At 38.4% G+C, this 22,394-nt stretch overlaps 1 protein-coding gene across 1 annotated transcript in view; it reads right to left on the reverse strand.

Annotated features, from left to right (window-relative positions):
• The window catches only part of Fam83b (family with sequence similarity 83 member B), a 51,400-nt gene extending 29,381 nt beyond the window's left edge, over positions 1-22,019 (reverse strand). Inside the window, exon 1 of the mRNA XM_038321135.1 lies at positions 21,576-22,019. Coding sequence (XP_038177063.1) covers positions 21,576-22,019 — 444 coding nt within the window. The remainder of the gene's footprint in view (positions 1-21,575) is intronic.
• Between the last annotated feature and the right edge of the window lie 375 nt (positions 22,020-22,394).

The following is a 22,394-nucleotide window of genomic DNA, read 5'->3' on the forward strand; positions in this document are numbered from 1 at the left end:
ATTGATGTTTTAGTGTAGGTATGTCTGGAGAACAAATTCAGGGAAGGTAACAGTATTTAAGGATGATAGTCTGAAAGAAGGACCAATAGAAGTATATTTTGAAATATTTATTATCTTTAGCCTCAGGGTATTTTCACACTGTTCAAAAACCCTAGTTGGGCTATGATAGACAGGATGCCCTGTTCTTCCTCCACAAGTGAAGAATATCTGAGATTGCCCTTAACTTAGCAAAGATTTCCGGAGTCAAAGAACTGTCACGTTCTATTGAAAAAATGTAAATTTTGACCTATAGTTGCCTTTTAATGTCCAAATACACAACTATAGTTGCATTCAGTATTATGCATACTATCCTCGGCACGTGCTTACGAGCTGGCTACACCTGGGGCCATGGTGCTTGCAGTTTAGTACCCACGTTACTTTCTTCTCAGTAGCACAGGGCTGGGAGAAGGGAAGGCCTAGCACAGCCATCAGTCCTGGCATTATTCACTTTCCTGTTTAAGGGAATATTTAAAGTATCCTGAAAATTCGGCTGTGAGCTGTAGAATCTGTTAAGAATTCCTAAGACAAGCAATGGCAATATATGCATGTGTGTGTGTGTGTGTGTGTGTGTGTGTGTGTGTATGTGAGAGAGAGAGAGAGAGAGAGAGAAAGAGAGACAGAGACAGAGACAGAGACAGACAGACAGACAGACAGACAGACAGACAGAGAATATGCATTCCCACATGTTTTGTCACTGACATACATGAATCTGAGGCAGGGCTTTATAATACATTGGTCACCAACTATTAACAGGAGTGATGGAATAGTGGGCACAGACTTTATGTAAAAATGTACTCCATTTTGGGTATAAAAACAATTTATACTTGATAAATATAAAATAAAAGATAAACTAATGGCTATCCTTCACCAATACTTTTTTATGCCCCCCTCTCCCTTGTAGACTTTAGAAAGAGCATAGGCCCATCAGGCAAAGCTCACATTACAACTGATCTTCATGCTGAGGCCAAAGAGATGGAGCAATGTGGTAGGGACCCCCAGAGACTCTGATGTGCTGGCACGGGGTCAGAGGAGGCTGGGAGTGCCCCCTTCTTCTCCCATCACTCCATTCCACTGAGAGGCAGTGATTTAAAAATAGACTGGCTCTTTGTTCTTGTCTCCACACATCCTTTTAAAGAAAGATTTTTCATTTTTATTATGTATGCATGTGCATGCCTGTATGAGTTTATGTTCACCATGTGCATGTGAGTCCAGAGAAGTAGCGACACGAGATCCCCTAGAGTCAGACTTACAGCTGGCTGTGAGACACTTGATGTGGGGCTGAGAACCCAAATTTGATACTCTGAAAGATGAGCAAGTACTGTGTCACTGAGTTATCTCACTTGCTCAAATGTGTGCTTTTTATATGAAGACAATGAAAGGAAAGCCATGTGTGTTACAGTCTTAGAAGAGTGGTTGACTAGTTAGAACTTCAGCTATGGAGAGCTGGAATGTTACAGGTTCACAGCTAATGAGCAACAAATATTACGGTGTGCCCTATTTAACTCACAAAACACCCATCCGTTATCTACCTCTGGTGTTTGACCAAGCATTCTCATTACTATTGGGAAAAATCCTCCTTTGGAATGTACAAACAGATCCCTAGCTCTCGCCATTCAAAAGCTAAGAATATCATCAAATAGTATCTGAGGCCTATATGGGAGCTTCTCTGCTTTGCTATGACCTGCCTATCTGGACTTCTCATTAATGTATTTTTAAGTACTTTGATTTATGACTTTCTTTGTTCTATTACTACACAAAGCTGACGAAACTCCTACCATGTTGGAACATTTTATTTGGGACAACCCGAATCAGCTTTCCGGGGCTGTAACCTCTCTTATTTGGCTTTAGGATTAATGATCTTTTATTCCCTTTGCAGTTGGAACTGTACTTTTGAAACTATAAATGCCATTACTTTCTACATATCTAATTTGAATTCATTGGCTCCTTCTACCACGAGTGGACACAGTGAGAGGACTCTAGTAACAAGCAATGCCTGGCATGACTTCTGACATGTGGAAATGTGACAGTGTGTCTCCCAACCTTGTCCAATCCTGCTGCTTGTTGTGGGGTATCTCTATCATTCACCCCACTGAACTCTTCTCTCAAGAGTAGTAGGAATACAACTGGAGTTACCCCTTCCCTTTCTTACTGAAGTTCTGTAGTATGAGATCCCTGGTTCCCAGTCTGAGCTCCAGGCCAAATTCTCTTGAGAACTTTATAAGAGGCCCCTTGAGATCCTGTTCATGGCCATGATGACAGGCATTAGCAATTTTAAAAGGTCCCAGGGTGATGCTGATGTGCAGCTACGATGGGACACACAGCTGTTCCTGAATTTCATCTGATCAAAAACACCTGTTAAAACACTGGCCAGCAGGGAAAATCACAACGCCCAACTAGAAGCACAGGGGTCAGGAGTTCCACACCATCATTCTGGGGTAGTGGTAGCTCTGCTGGTTGGGGACAAAACTTTGATGAAACATCAATTAGAGTATCAAAAATTATTGATCTGGAGATAGGCTGTGGTTCAGGTTGCATGCCCTAAGCCCTTAATCCCAGCACTCAGGAGGCAGAGGTAGATGGATCTTTGTGAGTTCAAAGCCAGCCTGGTTTACAGAATGAGTTCCACGACAGGCTCCAAAAGCTACAGAGAAATCCTGTCTCCAAAAATCAAAACAAAAGAAAGAAAGAAAGGAAGGAAGGAAGGAAGGAAGGAAGAAAGAAAGAAAGAAAGAAAGAAAGAAAGAAAGAAAGAAAGAAAGAAAAAGAAAAAAATATGTGATTGTGATGTGGGACGATGAGTGCCAACCTTGGTGTTCTACCCCCAGGTTTTAGATTCTGAAGGTGTTGGATAGTTCAAGGAGGTGCATTTCTCAGGAGTCCTGGGTGCTTCTGGTGGTGCTGGAGTGGGGAACACACTTTGATAAGCGGTGACAGGGTCCAAATATTTTGTGCTTGGAAGACATGAGGCATAAAGATGATACCTCGAGTACTCCCTGGCACCAGGTCTTATCAAAATACCTGAGATTGTTCTGCACTGTAGAAGAATCCAAAGAAGCAAGGAGCTCAGTTTTCTCAGACAAAGACTCCTCTTTTTATTCCTCTCTTAATTGTGGCCACAATGAAAAAAATCCCCTTTATCTGATTTTCACTGTAACTGTCTCTTTAGTTGGCATACTGAGGACAGTGAGCTGAGCCTTCCTTTTAAGGGTACTAGGACCCAGGATTGGACCCTAAGATCTCCGACAATGATGGGCAATACAGAACCAATTAGACAGACTGTGAGTTATAGAATTAATTAGTCCTGAGAAAACTTCACATGAGGTTATGGGAAGATAAAGGGGAGAAAAATACTTTAAACAAATGACTTCAAGGTTAGTAATTTGAATATGTGGTTAGATAGTGATAACATTATTCTACTAAGAAAACAAATTCAATCCCTAGTTAAGACTTAGAGATAAGCAGCTCAGTTAAGAATGTATTAAGTTGAGGGTCTTATATAGAATGTATAGATGATGTTGGACAGAGATAGTGGACAGTGCTTCATTCTTTCTGGCCATTGTCCCAGTTCCCAATCCATGATACATGACTACAAAGACCAGCCAGCCCCAACTCTGACTCCCCTGAAAAATAAGGAGTGGCCACTTGTATGTTCTGTCTACAGGGAGGTGGTGATATGATAACTCTCCTGGGCTTGCCTGCTTGTAACATTTAAAGTACTTAGAACACAATTACAGACATAATGATGTTCATTATCAGCAAAGGAGATTATAACTACTTGTGACTAATCATGATATCCAAGTTTGTATTCCATCTGTGAGTTCACCACTGTCCAGATAGTACGTGTGCGGGTATACATCACATTAGGTCTGGAGTTCCCGTATTAAGTTAGGCCATTGGCTATTGCAGTACGAGTGTAATAGAAGGTTAGCCAGGAAAATAGCCCAGCTATGCTGAAAAGTAGCGACTTGCCTAAAGGGTCTCGGATAAAAGACCTTGAAAGGATGAGGCGGAGGTGACAGAACGAACACAAAGGATTCCAGTAAGGACTAGTACAGTGGCTTCCAAGTCAATACGGTCAGAATTGTGTCAAATGTGTTTTGCACCGTTTTGAATTCCTATTATTTCATGATGATTTCTCAAACTAGAAATATTATGATTCTCAGTTATGTTTAATAAGCAAATTAATTTTTTAGACAAGTTCCAAGGATTTTGGCTGACACATGTAATCTCAAACCTAGTGGGTTTCCCTGACAGTAATAAAAAGGAGACTTCAAGTATCAACATATTTTGCCATTTTCATTTTGCCAATTTTAATATAAAATGCTTGTAAATGTGTACTATTTGTCCACAACTTCTAGAAACTACTACATGGGAGTCATTTACATGTACTACAATAAAATGTCAATTTTAAGACTATCAACACTGACAGTCAGTATAGTCTAGGGCAGTGGATCTCAACCTTCCTAATGCTGTAACCCTTAATACAGTTCCTCATGTGGTGTCCACAACCATAAAATTATTTTTGGTGCTACTTAATAACTGTAATTTTGTTACTGTCAATGAATTGTAAGGTAAATATTTTTGAAGATAGAGGTTGGCCAAAGGAGTCACAACCCACAGGTTGAGAACCACCGTTCTAGGGTCTTCCTAGAGAAACAGCCATTATACATAGCACACACACACTAAACAGAAGGTAAAAACTTAAACATCAGGTGATTATTTTCAGAATGAGTAACTGGTTGGTCTTCACAAAGGAATTAGTGTGTTTGAGCACACACTACGTATACTGATTAAAGTAGAACGCAGAAAGAGCCAAACTGGCACAGCTACGCAAGGGCATAAAACTCATATATAAATATAAATGTACACATTTCAAGGACACACAGGGAGAATAATGTAACTTTTGTTAGAATGAGGAAATCTTGAGATATCACCAGAGTATCCCTCTGAGGTCCTCAGCTCACAACGGTTCCACCTTCATCAACCCCATCCTCTCCAGGCTGAAGAGTAATAATTTCTCCAATATCTCTTTATAATGTCCCTTCTCATTAGGCTTTTGATGTCATCCTAGCTAGGGTTTTTAGTGCTGTGATGCAACACCATGATCAAAGCAGCTTGGGAAGGAGAGGGTTTATTTGGCTTACACTTGCACAGCACTGTTCCTCACTGAAGGAAGACAGGACAGGAAATCACATAAGGCAGGAACCTGGAAACAGGAGCTGATGCAGAGGTCTTGGACGGGTGCTGCTTAATGGCTTGCTCCTCATGGCTTGCTCAGCCTGCTTTTTTATAGAACCCAAGACCACAAGCCGAGGGATGGCACCACCCTCCATGGGCTGGGCCTTTCCGAATCAGTCACTAAGGAAATGCCCTATAGGCTTGCCTACTGCCTGATTTTATAGAGGTATTTTGTTAATTGAGGTTCTCTTCTCTTAGATGAATTTAGCTTGTGTTAAATTGACATGAAATTATCCAGCACAGATGTTATTTGTGTTTCCTCTCTTTTCTTCTCTGACACAGTCTACACAATAAAGCATTTTTAAAGCCATCAGCCATAGCTGAATGAAAGCCTAACCTTTGGAATGGGAGATTTACTTTCCGTTTTCGGGCAACATGCCTATCCCACAACATTTTAAAGTCAACATAAGTATTTTTGAGGCTTACAGCACCACCCTAATATATAATAAAGCTAAGGGGTGGAGCTAAGACACAAACTTACCCAGAATCCAGGTTTCATGCCTGTGTATGAGCTAAAAGTTCTTTCTAAAAGCTATCATAACATGTTTGCACCTGCTCGCTTCCAATACTTTTTGGACCAACAAATCTTTTTTTTTTTATTTTAATCCCGATGTCTAGGGACTTGCTACTCCTTCTTGAGCCGTTTATTAAATAAAAACACCTAAGGAACAAGCTTCATATTGTACACCAGAAAAAATAACAAAAATATTAAGCGAAACACCCGATGGCTGAGGACAAACCCCTGTAGAGTTCTAGTTCTTAATTAAAATCACTTCAAGTGAATCCTCTCAAATCCGACACCTGAACAGACTAGACTGTAGTTTTACACCATGCATGGCATGTATGTATGCTCCTTGGCAGACACCACGCACATATGTTAAAATTAGATGAAGCTGATTTTCTTCCCCCAATGTACCTTTGAGTTTGTCAGTCTACATAAATTCAACAGATGATCACTGTCCAAGGAGGTGGGGGCTGCTCTTACCAATTCATGACACATCTATCCGTATGTCAGATATTGAACAGTTGGGAAACCCATGTAAGTCTGAAGAGGCCATGCCAGGTACAGCATTTACAGGACTCAAGTTAAGAGGTGACTGAAGTCACCATACATACTGTATAATTGAAGTCCTGAAAGAATCTCTTATCAAAAAATTAACCCTTTAGCAATAAATATAAAGGATAAATTGAGATAGAACATACTGTACTTTGTAGGATGCTAGTGGAGGAGTACTTTCTAGGAACTTAGGTTTAATTTAGAAACTGGCTCTGCATAGAACTTATATTAAAAGACTATTAATACTTTAATATATCCATATATGTTATACATATATCAGAATGAGAAATATGAAAAATAGGTGTAATGTGATGGCAAACCTTTATATCAGTAAATATCTTAAAACAAAAAATATCAAGTTGATAATTAAAATTTGGTAATGTTTTAAAATTTTATGTATTTACATGATCTATTAGGTAGTTTATAGTTGTAAAATAATTGTATTAATATAGCATATTATGAATTATATTAACAAATTATTTCATAAATTATTATGAAAAGACTATTATTATAGGAAAAATCCATGATTAAAAATAATACTTCTCAGGAGTTATATTTTCTCACCAGGAAAGACCAGACTTCTTGGGAAATATGCTGTATTTGCTATCTGCTATTGCACAACAAATTATCCTCAAAACTTAAAATAGTAACATCTTTATTTTATAGCTGAAGAGGATGAGGAATCTAAGGGCAAAGCTGGTAGGTGCTAAAAGGCTCTTCCAGCTCCACACTGGAGCCATCTATGGTAGGTAGGAAGAAAAACTGTTTTCAAGATGGTTCATTCACATGGCAGTTTGTAGGTGACCTCAGCTCCTCATTCCAATAAACACTATGTCAGCTGCTAGGTGACCTCATGAGGCAGCTATTGGATTCTTCCAAAGTGTAGTGCAAAAGAGAAGTAGATCAGAATGCCTTCTATCCCAAGATCACATCACCATGTCCAGTTCCACTTACTGGAAAGGAGTCACCAAATCTAACCCTAACCCATGCAAAATGGAAGAACAGGAGGAGCAGGCTCCACCTTTTACAGACCTCTGAAGATGTGACAATGGTGAATGCCTTCCTTGGGTCCCATTTCCTGCCTTATTGCATTGTTAAGACCTTCAATTTCTTGATATCACTCAAAAATATTTAAAACTCAGTAGACATTTGCATTATTATGAAATGAAGTCCAAGAAACCCTGTGACTTTGCGCTCCCAGGGATTATGTCTCTGAAACTATGTAAATAAATCCTAAAACCCTTCTGACAGAATCAAGATTGGTCTGATGTGGGATTCCCCTCTGTATGCTGTGCATACCACTGGTTAATAAAGAAACTGTCTTGGCCTGTGATAGGGCAAAAGAATAGAGGTAGGCGGGGAAAACTAAACTGAATGCTGGGAGAAAGGAGGCAGAGTGAGAGAGAAGCCAGGTAGCCCCACCTGAGCAGGATGGAACTTTACCCGGTAAGCCACTGCCACATGGCAATACACAGATTACTAGATATGGGTTAAATTAATATGTAAGAGTTAGCCAATAAGAAGCTAGAGCTATTGGGCCAAGAAGTGATTTAAATAATATGGTTTCTGTGTGATTATTTCAGGGTCTAAGCTGTGGGGTGGCCAGGAAACAAGCGACCTCTCACAACATTGGTCTACTCTTACAAAACTATGAAAAGGCAGCAGACAAAGTAATATTTAATTCTGCAATAAGCTGCAGAGTTTTTAATACCAGGTTGTTATCAGCTGAAATAAATCCTTAAAAATGTGACTGGGAGGAAGAAATTGTGATTGGCTTCTAATGAACAATTTTTAATTTCACTCTGACATGGAATGGAAAAAAATTAATTCATATATAGTCCAGAAACATAACACTTTCTGAAACATATTTTCCAAAAGTAAAATATTTTGTAAAATAACTACAATTAATAAGATGTTTTAAGATTCTTGCATTTTGTTTCATTGATGGATATAAAGTTTGATCTTCATATTTAAAAAAATTGGGGCTATATACTTTTTTAACAATTATATTTACCATAAATAAAGTAAATGTAAAATTTGTAGATCTGTCAGAACACTTTGCTACTAAATTTCACATGGTTGTTCAGTTTTATAGCATTATCTGAAAACATGTTTTAGCCTTTAGATATGCAAGCATGGGGCTGGAGGGATGGCCTGATGGTTAAGGGAACCGATTGCCCCTGGTTTAGCTCACAACTACCTGCAACTCCAGTTCAATCAGATCCAACAACCTCTTTTGACCTCCACAGTCTTCTGCACACATGTGATGCATATACACACCCCCCCACACACACATACACATAACAAAACTTAATAAACAAATAAATAAATCTTTAGATTCAGAAGTACACAAACGGTTAAGTTTCTCACAGTTAAACTTTTGCAGTGTGTTTCAAAGACTTGGTGGACTTTCTAAGATTCTAAAATTGAGAAAGAGACGTCTAAATAGCCCCTTTTTAACTTTGCCATTTTCACCACAGAAGCCTAGCAGATGTAGTTTTGATTCACAGAATTTCATTAAGACAACATTGAAAATAATACGTTTCCTGATGTGTCCTACATAAGAAAAAAGAAGTGAGGAAAGTATATGTAAATCAGGTGGTGGTACACACCTATAATCCTAGCACTGAAGGCACAGACAGGCAGATCTCTGTGAGTTCGAGGCCAGCCTGGTCTACAGAGTATGTTCTAGGATAGTCAGGGATGTATAGCAAGACCCCATCTTAAAAAAAAAAAGGAAAAAAAGAAAAGAAAAGAAAAGAAAAAAGCGTAAGACAGAGGGAAAAACAAAATGCAGAATGGCTCTTATCTACACAAATGCTGAAAATACTCAACATGAAAGTAAAATAAATGTAAGCTTTAAGATTCCCCAGATGAGCAATATCTATACTTTAGTGCTAACATAAATTTAGACAACTGTCTGGTGAATTTTCTAGTGATATTTCACTTTTTGTATTTTAAACCCCTTTAATAGCACATAAGATAGAAGCTTTTTTATTAAATTCACATGTGGTTCAGACAACAGTGGTTTGCATTAAACCAACCATCTTATTAAAAAACTAATCTGAGTGGGAAAAAACAACTTTAAAAAAAAAATAAGGTCAGAAAAGCTTGTGGGACCAAGATCCAGATACAGGCAGCTTCTGTCCCGGTCTCACTTCTCACAGATCTCATTTCCTCATTCCCAGGGCAAGACACTGAGGCCTAATAGTAGAGTAATGTCCAGAGGATAAAAAAATATATCCTTGGCTCGTGATTACCAAAGCAAAAAATCCTAAAAGAGTCCTGACCACACAGAAAAGGGATTCCATGTGAATTCAGTGTTTAGGCAGTTAAGATGTGCACCAGATCCGACCCAGGGTGTTGAACAAGAAGGAAATCTAACAGATCTAACGGAGAAGGTGAAAACCCTAAGAGCACTTTGGATGCTCTCTAGGAAGCTGAAGGTTGCAGTCACGGTTTTGCCCAGGAAAAGGAGAGCCTGGCACACATTTGGGCTTTTAATGAGAGCTCAGAGGGTTACACGGAATAATTCACATGGAATATGTGAAAATGGATGGCAGCACCATAAAGCCCCAGAACTTATCAGAAATAGGGTGATCTATCTTGACAATAACTGTCAAGCCCGCCTTAAATACCTCATGTTTTCCACACTAAATTCCCAAAGGCACTCGAAACTTCCAGGCCTGTGAGAAGACTGAGTCAAATCACCAACAGCTAAGAGGCCATAAAATGGGTAGAAAACACATGAAAACACACACAGGCTAAAGCTTCCACATGAACAACTAGTGGAACAGCCCTGTAAGTTAGTGTGCTGTTAGAGCCCACGATGAGACGGTGTCGCAGGCACTATCCAGAAATGACATGGCCATTAGAAGGCCAGAGGATAGGACTAGGGAGAGGGATCAGTGCTGGCTAAGGATCGGGGTTCCGTTCCTAGCACCCACATTGGTGCTCATAGGCATGCAGGTGGCACACATATGAACACACAAACAAAATACTCACACACAGAGAATCAAACAAATCTAATAATGATGATGATGATTATAAGAAGAAGAAGAATAGAAAGTTTTGAAGTAAGAAGATCCAGAGGTCTGAGTCTATTGCAGGATTCAGTGAGCAAGGCTGCCTTCTCAGGTTTCTAAAGGCGTAAACACGCACCACGCCCGAGCTCTGGAGGCAGAGCACGATGACGCACTACAGTGCAGAGCCTGGCTGCTGTGAGTGCTTATGGTTACTGATCAGCTGGGTGTCTTTTTGGACTTCCTCTACCTCTCTCTGCCTTTTCGCAAAAACAGAAGCATCCTGTTTGCTTCTACTATCAATTGCTCCCGAGTGCCTGCCAGCTGAAATATGACTCCTGTGGGGCTGATGTTTTCCATTATGGATTTTTCAGTAGTGAATATTGGATTGATATTTAGCCAAATGGCAATGCTTTTTCCTTTCACATTTATTTGCTTGTTTAAGATATTCGTTGCATTCCAATCCAAGAGGCAAACATCAAAACGATTACTAGTAGGAAATTGGTAAGACTGAAAGGGAAGTCTTGCCTTGTGAAAGAAGATAAGGGAACTGCATTTTCTGCTTCTTAGAATTCAAAAGGCAAGTAATGATTTAGTAGCAAACATTTATGCACAGTTAGGAGACTTTCCTCATTTCTAAAGGAATCCTGCTGGGAGACTCTCATCTCAGAACTGCTATTGAGAGGGATACTAATGAGTAAGAGATGGGTGGAGGAAGAATGATGAAGTAGCCCCCCTTATCACTAATGCTGCTCTCAATTGCCAGCACTACACTGTAATAAAAAGCCAGAGGCCTTTCTAAGCAGCCATATTGCCAGCAATTTTAAAATTTCCACACAACAGGGAACCCCTTATCACTTGTACCCAGGGTGTTCCATACTATGCAAAAGTTCTACCATTTGATTATGGCAAAATCAGAAGCAAAAAAAAAAAAAAAAAAAAAAGCAGAGGTGGTCCTTTTATACTATTCACAATATTATAGGTATCTAGTACTTGACAAATGAACATTCTTTCTAATGATCTGGGAAAGGCATTCAAATACAAAAACACACACAAGCACATACTTGGGTGCTGTGGGAACACCTTCAGCCAATGGCCTTTGAGATGCTGGCCCACTTTGGGCATGGCCTTGGGTACTATATAAACAGATATAGAAACATGCGCAGGCTCCCTCCCTTGGCTGCTAGAACTGGTTCCTGTTCCCCACTTGTGCAGAGGGCTGCTGATCTGTGCGTCTACCCCTAAATAAAAAATCCTTTATTATACTCCATTATGAGCTAGTTTGGGACTACTTTATTGTAATTGCTAACATATGGTGCCAATGTGGGACTAAATACATCCACATAAAGTCTGAGAGATCTTGGAAAGGAATTCTAGAAAGAAAAGAACAGAGTTTAGTACAGCTTCTTGGTAGCCACATTTTTTTTTTTTGAATGGGCTTTGCTGCTGGCGAGCTGGGACTCCATGGCTCCTTTAAGAGAGGTCTTTCTGACTCATCATTGGCAGCAAAGGCTGTGCAGCTTCTTTAGGGGAGGGCTTCCTGTTCCTGGTTCATGCTAGTTGCATGAACATTTCTGGCTCTTTCAGGAGGCTGAGCACTTAAACGGGGTCTGTGAGCAGCATGTTACTAATTGCTTAATAGTGACATAGACCCACTGCTACCCTGGAGCTGGGGTTGTGTGTATGGCTCTCAGTGGCAGTGAACATGCCTCTGCCATGTTGGACTAGGCAGAGCCAACAGGCAGGGCTGTGGAGTTAATCCTAGTCATGCCCACTTATCATTTAAAAAAGAAAAAAAGTGCTCCTGGTCAAAAAATATTTACAGATAGGCACACAATAAAGACAAGTTCAAATAAAAAAGACCTCTAAGTGTGTCACAGTGTTGGATAAATGTCTCTTGGAAAGGAGAAAAAAATAGTTATAAAAAAGATAAATGATTAAAAAAACTAAAGTCTTTAAAGAGACATAGTACAGACAGTCTTAGATTAAAGGATTAAAGAAAAGTAAGCCATGTAAAGATAAAAATTACACATAGACTCTGGATTATGTATATTATTGTTCTTTCTTTGAAATTTTTGACTGTGAATGTGAATGAGCTAAGTACAGAAAGACAGTTCATTGTATGGGCTGCTAAGCTAAACCAACATATATACTTTAAAGGTATCCTGACTTCAAAATTTGGGTCAAAGCATATGTTTCTTTGGAAAAGAGGTTCTGCTTTTGTTTCCACAGAGGATGAGATCCTATGGATTCCTTCCAGACTAATGTGGTTTGATGAATCAAGACCTCTCCCCAAAATGTCTCCATGAACACCCCAAAATACTTCACCCAACAAAAATCAGGAAGCAGTTTGGAGAGAACTATACAAAAATTTCCTAATATTATTTAAAATGTTTGTTTATATTTAAAGGAGGATATGCTATAAAAATGAATACCTTGGTCTATTGATACAAATTTAAGGTCAATTTTGTTATGTGTATTTCTGCTCTTGTATTATGTTTGTATAGTTCATTTAAAGATGTAGTGTATAGTTAAAATACAAATTAATAGATAGTTATCTATAATAGTCAAGCTTGTAGTCATGTTAGTTAGATTTTCTAGATGTACAGAAATAGATATATTTCAGATGCATAGGTATTCTTCAAACCTTTCAAAGACTAACAGAATACAGCACTTAAAATGTTTTAATAAGAACTTAGGACTTTTCATGACAATGAGATAAATCTGCTTCTGGCAGCACCAATCTACTTCAAGAGGATGATGGGCATTGAAGAGGCTCCTTATGGAGTTTGTTAGCTATTTGGGCAAAAACACTGCTCTTCTAGACTGTTTAATGGTATACTGTATGAACGGGACTTGCAGGACACACAGAAAAGTGACTGCTGAACATTTTAAAAGACAGGATGAGCCAGGCGGTGGTGGCGCAAGCCTTTAATCCCAGCACTCGGGAGGCAGAGGCAGGCGGATCTCTGAGTTCGAGGCCAGCCTGGTCTACAAGAGCTAGTTCCAGGACAGGCTCTAGAAACTACAGGGAAACCCTGTCTCGAAAAACCAAAAAAAAAAAAAAAAAAAAAAAAAAAGACAGGATGGTCCTTCAGGTTTCCAGCTTCACAAAAGAGACTGCCAGACATTCTGCAGGACACAGAAGAAAGTGACTGACAAACTGCCAAGATAGGTAAAACAACCTTTCAAATTTCCTGCTTCATGGAAAAATCTTCCAGATACTATGGGCCTATAGACTGAAAATGGATGCCCCAATATTACAGAAGAACTTTGGGTACTTGTCCAGACAGCTAGGTATCTCTGTCAATTCTATAGTTTTGGAAGTTGCTTACAATGCACTTCCTGTTTACTTAGGTAATATTATATCCTTCTGGAGTCCTTGATGGAGTTGAAGAATAGTTATACTTATAGTTTTCCTTAGTTATGATAAAAGATAAAATAGATATAAATACTGTAACTGTAATTCTTGCTTGAAACCTGTTTTGTATATGTAATTTACTATAATAAAGTTAAAAGCTTTCTGTTTATTTAGACAGAAAAGGAGAAATGGTGTTGAAAGTCCTTCTGTATATATGTTGCTTTGATTAGTTAATGAATAAATAAGATGCTTGGGCCGATGACAGTGAAGAATAGAGCAAGGCCAGAATTCCAAGCAGAGATAGTGGAGAAAAGAATATGGAGTCAGGGAGATGCCATGTATCTGCCAAAGGAGAAAGATGCCCACCTGGTAGAAATTACTGGAAAACCATAAGCCTTGTGATAAAATATAAAATAGTAGAAATATGTTAATTTAAGATGTAAGAGTTAGTTAATAAGAAGTCCTAGATAATAGGCTAAACAGTGTTTTAATTAATATAGTTTCTCAGTGATTATTTTAGGTCTGGGTGGCTGGGAAAAGAACAAGCAGTCTCTACCTACACTTAGGGACACTGATTTTTTGACATTTGCTTATTTAGCTAATAAGTAAGAATTTTTTTTCAACTGTAAATTGGCTGAATTTTATTTTCTTACTTCATTTACTATTATTTTCAGTGTTTTACATAAGGGATATGAGTATTCTGAAAAAAAATGAAAAGAAAAAAGAAAAATGAATCTTCAATACATACTGTTATAGAACTAATAAACTTGCCAATGTCTATTTTTATGGCATTTTATCACATAAATTATGTATTATATTTTTCTTTCTTATCTATTTTTTCAATTTTATTCTTAACTTCTTATGTTTGAAAGAAAGGTATGGCTACATCGTGCTGGATGGCCTGATCCTCACTGTGTATGCCAAGTTGTCTTTGAATTTCTGTCAGAATTTTTGCCCCAGTCTCCTGGGTACTAGGATGAGAGATGTGCGCTATCACACATAGCTGCATCATAATTTTTCTACTCTAAATTTTCAGAAAATGTCATTTCCAGGCCTGATGGTAAAGTGTTTCTAGATCACTAGGAATGACTTAAAAGATCCCAATAATTGATATAAAAGTATATGCTGAATGATAAAACTGAAGAGTGGAGTCCTACAACGTAAAATGTCATGTTGCACATGATCATCCCATTAAGGCTCCCTTGCACACTTGCATTGCTCTCTCATTGAGAAGACTGGCAGGCAAAATAAAGCCATGCCTTGTAGTATCAAGAAAGCCAACCAAGTTATTTCCGTTGCTGTTCATTTTGTTTTGTTGCTATTATTGTTGGTTTGTTTGGGTTGTTAGTGTCTAGTTGTGCAGTGTTTGCTGGTCTGGAATTCACAATGTAGACAGGCCCATTACACATATGTCTACCACACCCAGACTGAAAACTAACCTTTGATATGAAGCCTCAGTGAATACAAAGGTCTTTAGCTTATCAAATCTATAGTGTTTTAAAGAGGACTACCTGTAATCAGGACATGTTATCTCTTCATTGTCAATATTCTTTCATTCCCTGGTGGAATGATACCTGCTCCTTACTCTTTGTCATTATTTATCATCATCATCATCATCATCATCATCATCGTCATCGTCGTTGTTGTTGTTATCATGAAAACATCTAACTTTGTAAAGTTGTTAAAATCTGTTCCTATAAAATGTAGTCTCAACCAGTAGTGGTAGCACACAGCTTTAATTCCAGCATTCTAGGAGCAGATGAAAGTGGCTCTCTGAGTTTGAGGCCAGCCTTCTAAAGAGCAAGTTCCAGGATAGCCAGTGCTACACAGAGAAAACCTGTCTCCACAGACCACATCTCTCTCCTTTCCCTTCATCTTTTTCTTTCACATATATTCTCAAACATAAATATGCACCTCTACAGAATGCACCTCATTCAAGGAAAAGTGACTCAATTCAAGTGCCACTGAATAATGATGGCATTAAATGTGACGACACAGAATATGACTTCCAGGAAGGAACTAATTTTGAGTCAAATTCAATGAAAGGATTCACAATGAGAGTCGGAACAGAGATCAGGCAGAAAGGAAACTCTCAACAGAGTCTGAGATCATTGGGGGATGATCCTAGAATAATGGAGGTGCGGATAAATACTTAAGAGATGCTTAGCTAGACAGGACATGCTTGCAAAGTGACGCAAAGGGGCGTCACTCTGTGACACAATGGCGCTCACTCACATCGTATACTAATTCAGCCAGATTTATACACAAAAAAATCTTGAGTTGGTAAGAACTGTCAGAGGCTTAGAAAGGGCTACTGGAATTTTAAGATGCACAAAAGATTTTGTTTTATATCTTTTATGAAATAAGTGACAATGCTGATCCTGAAAAGGTACAATACTTGTCTGATGTCACCGTTAGAGCAGAGTCCTTGCGATCAAATACCTCATTCAGCACTAATTTCACTCCAAGAGCTGATTCCCAAGAAAAGCAGCCATCCTCTGCTCTCCTTCACCTTTGCATCTGTGGGGCCCCGTGGTGAGCAATATCCTTATGTATTACTAACAACTAACAAGGCCAAACAAACACTCCCAGGGTGAGTGACTCAGGGTGGAGCTGAGACCTGAGCCTCAGTGATGTGGTGCTGCAGGAATGACTCCGCCCTCATTCAAACTACACTTCTGCTCATGAATCTTCCTGATTCCAGATTCCTAGGAGTAAGATTTCTATCTCAAGAAAGAAGCTGTCCTAGCATGAGGACCCAGGAGGAAGCAGAGATGCAAACAGCTTTCTAAACACACCCAGACCCAAGAACATCAGAAGTAACAGCTCCTTGGATGCATAGCACAGAATACGTAGAAAATACACTCCATGAAAGATAACTGCTTAAAGTCATCAGTAGGAACGTTTCACAAGAGTCCACAGTAATTACCATACATGCATATATAATCTTGGGAACACTTCTTTAGATCTTAATAATTGCCTGGGAAAAGTCATGCTAGACACTATCAGAATATATGAAGACAATACACATATAGCTATACCAGCCACACAGAAAAGCATAGAAAGGGGTTAAGGAAGTTGAAATACATTACTTTACAGAATATGTAGGAGAGTAGCTGAAATTGTCTTTTCCAAAGTGAAAACTCAAAAGAGAACAAAATAAACAAATACAAAATAATAAAGTAAAGGGATCACAAAACAACTTCTAAGCAATAACTGATAAGAAATGATATGCATAAATTTCAAAAATATAGATTATTAAATGCTATAAAATAATATCCTAGTTAGGAAAACAAAGTGATTCATAGACTGTATAACAAGCTAGAAAGAAAAGTTCAATAGTAACATTCAAAAGCACTCAGGAGTGGGAATCAATAGTTCAATGGTAGATGGTGCAGGCTCAGTGCATGTGAGGCACTGTGTTCAACCTTAAGCACAAAACAAGTGAAAAAATAAACATAAAGAGTGTATGTAAATTATATATTACACACACATACTCAGAGTCTCTCACACACAGTCACATACAGGTACACACATTTGTTCTGAGTAAAAACAGACAAGATACAGTGAAAGTATCACCTTTTTGTCCAAGAATGGGAAGGTGAGTTTGGTGTCCAATAAACACCTTAGTTGCCAGATACTGAATTTACATGCTTTCCCTGAATGTAAGATTTTTTTTTGCATAATAAGAAACTTATTTGTTATGGAATATAAGTTTAAGATGTGTTATATTTATTTACACTGCAGAATATTTGTTTAATGATTCAAAGATGTGTTGTATTCTTTTATGTTGCATTTGTTTAACTCTGAAGCTGTGCCACTTTGCCTGTCTAAAACACCTGATTGGTCGAATAAAGAGTTGAATGGCCAATAGAGAGGCAAGAGAGAAGAACAAGTGGGGCTGCCAGTCAGAGAGAATAAATAGAAGAAATCTAGTCTTGGAAGAAGAGGGAGGAGCCAGAGGAAGAGAAGGAGAGGAGGATACCAGGGCCCAGCCACCCTGACAGCCATGGAGTAAGAAGGAAAGAAAGACATAGAATAAAGAGGCAAAAAGCCCAGAGGCAAAATGTAGAAAACAAACAGGATGATTTAAGTTAGAAAAGAGGCTAGAATCAAGCCAAGCTAAGGGTACATATTCATAAGTAAGGATAAGTCTCCATGTATTTATTTGGAAGCTGGGTGGCAGATCCCCAAAGGGTAAAAACAAACAAACAAAATCCCCCCAAAACAATTCCACTTATTTTCCTAAGTGTCTTAGCTTAGTTGCAAATGGAATAGTAAACATGGATTTAACTTACTTTGGGACCATGTTCTGGCTCTGCTGGCCCTTTTCCCAGCCTTGTTTATTTAACATAATATTTCTATAAAATTTTGCAAGGCTTAAGTCTCTCTCAAGGAGGTTTAGCAAGAAATTTACTTCTATCACTTAAATCTATATTATTAAAAAACATTATGATAAAAGGTCATCCCAATGCCATTTTATGATAATATACTGAGCTACTAATAAAGAAAATTAATCCTCTGAAAAAGAATCCAAAACAAAGTTTATCACTGATTAACAGGTTTCTAAAGGATAAGAACTGGGAATGATTTCCTGTTGTAAGGATGACAGGTATGAAGATCACAATTCATATTTAAAAATCTATGTTCCAGCTTTTATGGTAGCTTTTTCTCACTATACATTTAATTAACTTGGCCTTTTGAGACAGCTTCATGCTGTTCACAATACTCCTGCCTCTGTATCTGGAATTTGGGTGTTCCCTGTGTCTAAAGCTATATCTGGCTGACTATTTGCTTTTATACTGAAATTTTTAACAAGACCTTAACCAGTTATTGGGTTAAACATGAATTTTTAAAAGAGAGAGAGATTACCAAATTTCCCAAGTATTGGATCCTTTCAACATCTATAAATAAATGGAGAGCCTTCTGAAGGATTGTCTAAAGACCTTGAGATACAGCATCCCTGAAGAAGTCCCCTTTATGCATGGAGCCCCTCGACCTTAATAATTACTGCATCTAAACAGAGATGAGAATATTTAATCTCCTAAAGCAGCAAATCTTGTCTTCCATGATTTATACTCAACTGCAATGCATGCAACTTGTAAGATCAAATAATTCTCTCTAACTCAGCATGTATATGAAATGCTTTTTAATTTTATATCATCTTGATTGTATGGACAGGAAGCAGAATACAACCTTGTTTTATAATATAGACTTTCAGTTCCTCTCAAAGTCCCTATTCAAGTGGGAGTTTCCAGATAAAGACATTATTTCAGAGGCTTATTAAACAGTGCTACATTAGGAAGAAAAATACATGAAAAGGTCATGAGTAAGGCTCACTTTCTATGGGGAGCTGCATTATGTTTATGGTCTCACAGCCTGTGGGAGGCTGATCAGTGTGTTTGCAACTGCTCTGACACAGTCCCCAGATTACCTTTAATACTGGGACTCACAGTATATTATACTTCCTGATAAAAATTAAAATCCGGTAAGTGCCATGTCTTATTATGCTTTTGAAACTCTCACTTGATTTATAAAATATAATTGTACCATTTGTTCCCAACACTAAAGAAAGGATAATTTTTAAGCCAAGGACAATGGCGATGGGCTTGGTCTCTACGACATGGACGGGCTCTGTGTGAGCCTTGTCAGTTTGGTTGCTCACCTTCCTGGACCTGGAGGGAGTTGGGAGGACCTTGGACACAACATAGTGTAGAGAACCCTGATGGCTCTTTGGCCTGGAGAGGGAGGGAGTGGGGGTATGGGTGGACGGGAGGGGAGGGAAGGGGGAGGAGGAGGGGAGGAGATGGCAATTTTTAATAAAAAATAAATAAACTGGAAAAAAAAGAAAGGATAATTTTTAAAATAGATTAGTTCAAAAGATTTGTCTGACAATTTAACTCAGTCACTAAAAGCTTGGTCCACTACTATGTCCTCATTTAATAGCTAATGTTTAGTAATGAAAAGAGATAAGCATTTTTGTCAACATAATATGGTTAATGAAATCAGCACCCTTAAAGAGTGAGGTTATTTGAATTCAAAGGGTTTGGCCTTCCTTTCACAAAGCCTACATCCAACACTAGCTTAAGAACACTGTGTCTCCCTTGTATGACTTTTAGGTATTAGTTACATGTCTTGTAAACTATAATGTCACTGAGAACTGAGGTCCTTGTTTTTTATACTTCATGAAACTATTTTTCAAGCCGTTTTATGTCAACATAGAAAGAAAATGAGGATGTTTGTTTGTTTCCTCAATTCCTTTTCTTTCCTAAATTTCTCTATTATACAGCATGGACCTAATAGATAATCTATAAATAAAATTATTTTTTGTCCATTTTTCCCTAAAACAAAACAAAACAAACCCTGAGTCAGTGTTTCACTAACTCTGCCTGATCCAGAATTCACCAGACAGACTAGGATGGCCCCAAAGATGGTCTTAAGGTCCTGCTGCCTCTGCCTCTTTTCTATCAAGAGTACAGACATGTGCCACCATGCCCAGACTGGCCTAAATCTTCTAAACTTGGGCATTTAATATGGGGTTCCCGTCTGTATGCTGTGAATACCATTGGTTAATAAATGTCTTAAGCCTGCACAGGACAGAATAGGGTCGGCAAGGAAAACTAAACTGAATGCTAGGAGAAAGGAGACAGAGTCAGGAGAAGCCATATAGCCCCACTGGAGACAGATGGTGGAACTTTACCCGATAAGCCACAGCCTTGGGGCAATACACAGATTAATGGAGATGGGTTAAATTAATATGTAAGAGTTAGCCAATAAGACTCTAGAGCTAGTAGGTCAAGCAGTGATTTAATTAATACAGTTTCTGTGTGGTTATTTTGGGTCTGAGCTGCAGGCAGCAGGGAAACAAACAGGTGGCCTCCGATAACAAGAATTGCTGCCATAGTCTTAAAAATATCTTTCATGGTGATCATCACATTTAAACAAACACAAGAAAGACACAAGAAACTCAATAATTTTCATTGATTAAAAGGATGTTTCTGTAGCTTTATCTGAATTCTAAAATAAATTTTATATGATTCATGAGGCAATATAAGTAATTGATAAAGAGTACAAGACCCTAGACTGTTAAGTGCTTCAGAACATTGATTGAAAAAATTGTCATAATGTTGACTTTATATTATATGTTAATGTATAATTCAGAAAACAGTTAAGTAGAACTTTATATAATAATAGAATGAACCATTCTGAGAACAAAAATTTGTTTTTAGTTCTATGGCAAACAAAGATTCACCAATATACATATTTTTCAAAGAGTAAGAAAACTTTCTAAGTTTTCTAAGTCAAAATCATCTTATTCCAGCACATGTACCTTCATCTCCAATGACACAGGGCTTCTTAGGTACATGGTGAGAGAAATTACTTTCTATTTATTTCTTTAATAGAAATATCCTTCAATTAAAGGGCCTCTTGCTACTGTCTCCTATACACATAAGACAAGGGGAACGTAGGGGGTAGGGAGATGACTGAATAGTTAAGAACACTTGCTGCTGTTTCAGAGGACGCAAGTTCAGTTCCTAGTACTCGTCCTGAGAAGCTCACCACAGCCTGTAACTCTAGCTTCAGGGGATATAGCATCTTCTTTGGTCTTTATGGGTACTCACATACATGGATAAAAGTGTTCATACACACACACACACACACACACATACACACAAGTATATCTTGAAAAAGATGAAGAGTGTGAGCATTTCCTATATATATCTATAGGTATATTTTCTGAAATTAACAGGAATGAGCCACCCCCACAGATTTTTATGTGAACATATGTACCCCTCATATAGAACACTGCACTTGTCCACATTTCATATTTTTCATTTGAAAAAAGATATACCACTACCTTTCTTGCTTCTTTGATCATCTTCCGAATAGTTTCCTTTATTGTAAGTAGATGTGCTCTGGGCGGATGAAAGAGGAGGTCTATATGCGTACTCCCTAAGAATCCGGGCATCACACATGGCCAGCCTAAATCAAGATTTGGAGCCTCCACATCAGACTGTGTGGGCCAGTAAGTCCCTGACGATGAGGCACCATCACAGGAGCTATCAGAACCACTTTCTGTGTTTTGTGCAAACTTCTGGACATTTTTCAAAATATAATTAACTTCTTCCTCAGCTAGAAAATCTGAAACTCGCTCCTTGACGAGGAATTCTTGGTAGGCGTCGATCCCATGTTCAATCAGAGCATCAACAGCCACACGGTACCACTCCTTGTAGTGGGGCTCGATGTAGCTATCAGATCTCCACTCATCATTTAGGGAGGAAAGCATTGACGAGGTCTCCATGGTTACAGATGTCTGACGATGATACTTTCAAACGTTCATCTGTGCAGAGGTTCCTACGTGTGCGATAAGAAAGCCAAGGTCAGTTAGAATTCTATGTGCAGATAGTTATGATATATGCCGTGTATCACTTTGACTGCATTTACATTAAGTACTGTTTGAGTTCTTACATTTACATTAAGTACTGAACTGACACACTTCATATCCAAAATGACATTAATAGAGCCACAATTCAATAGCTATCACATATCACAGTCAGTTATATGGATCTCCCTTGCAAACTCAAGGCATTCCAAATTAAGTGTCTCATGTGACATAATGGGTCTGTCTTCTCTGATACAGAACATCCACTCAATTTACATGCGAGAGCAGGGTGTG

Source organism: Arvicola amphibius, chromosome 3, assembly GCF_903992535.2.
Source record: "Arvicola amphibius chromosome 3, mArvAmp1.2, whole genome shotgun sequence".
Classification (NCBI taxonomy): Eukaryota; Metazoa; Chordata; class Mammalia; order Rodentia; family Cricetidae; genus Arvicola; species Arvicola amphibius.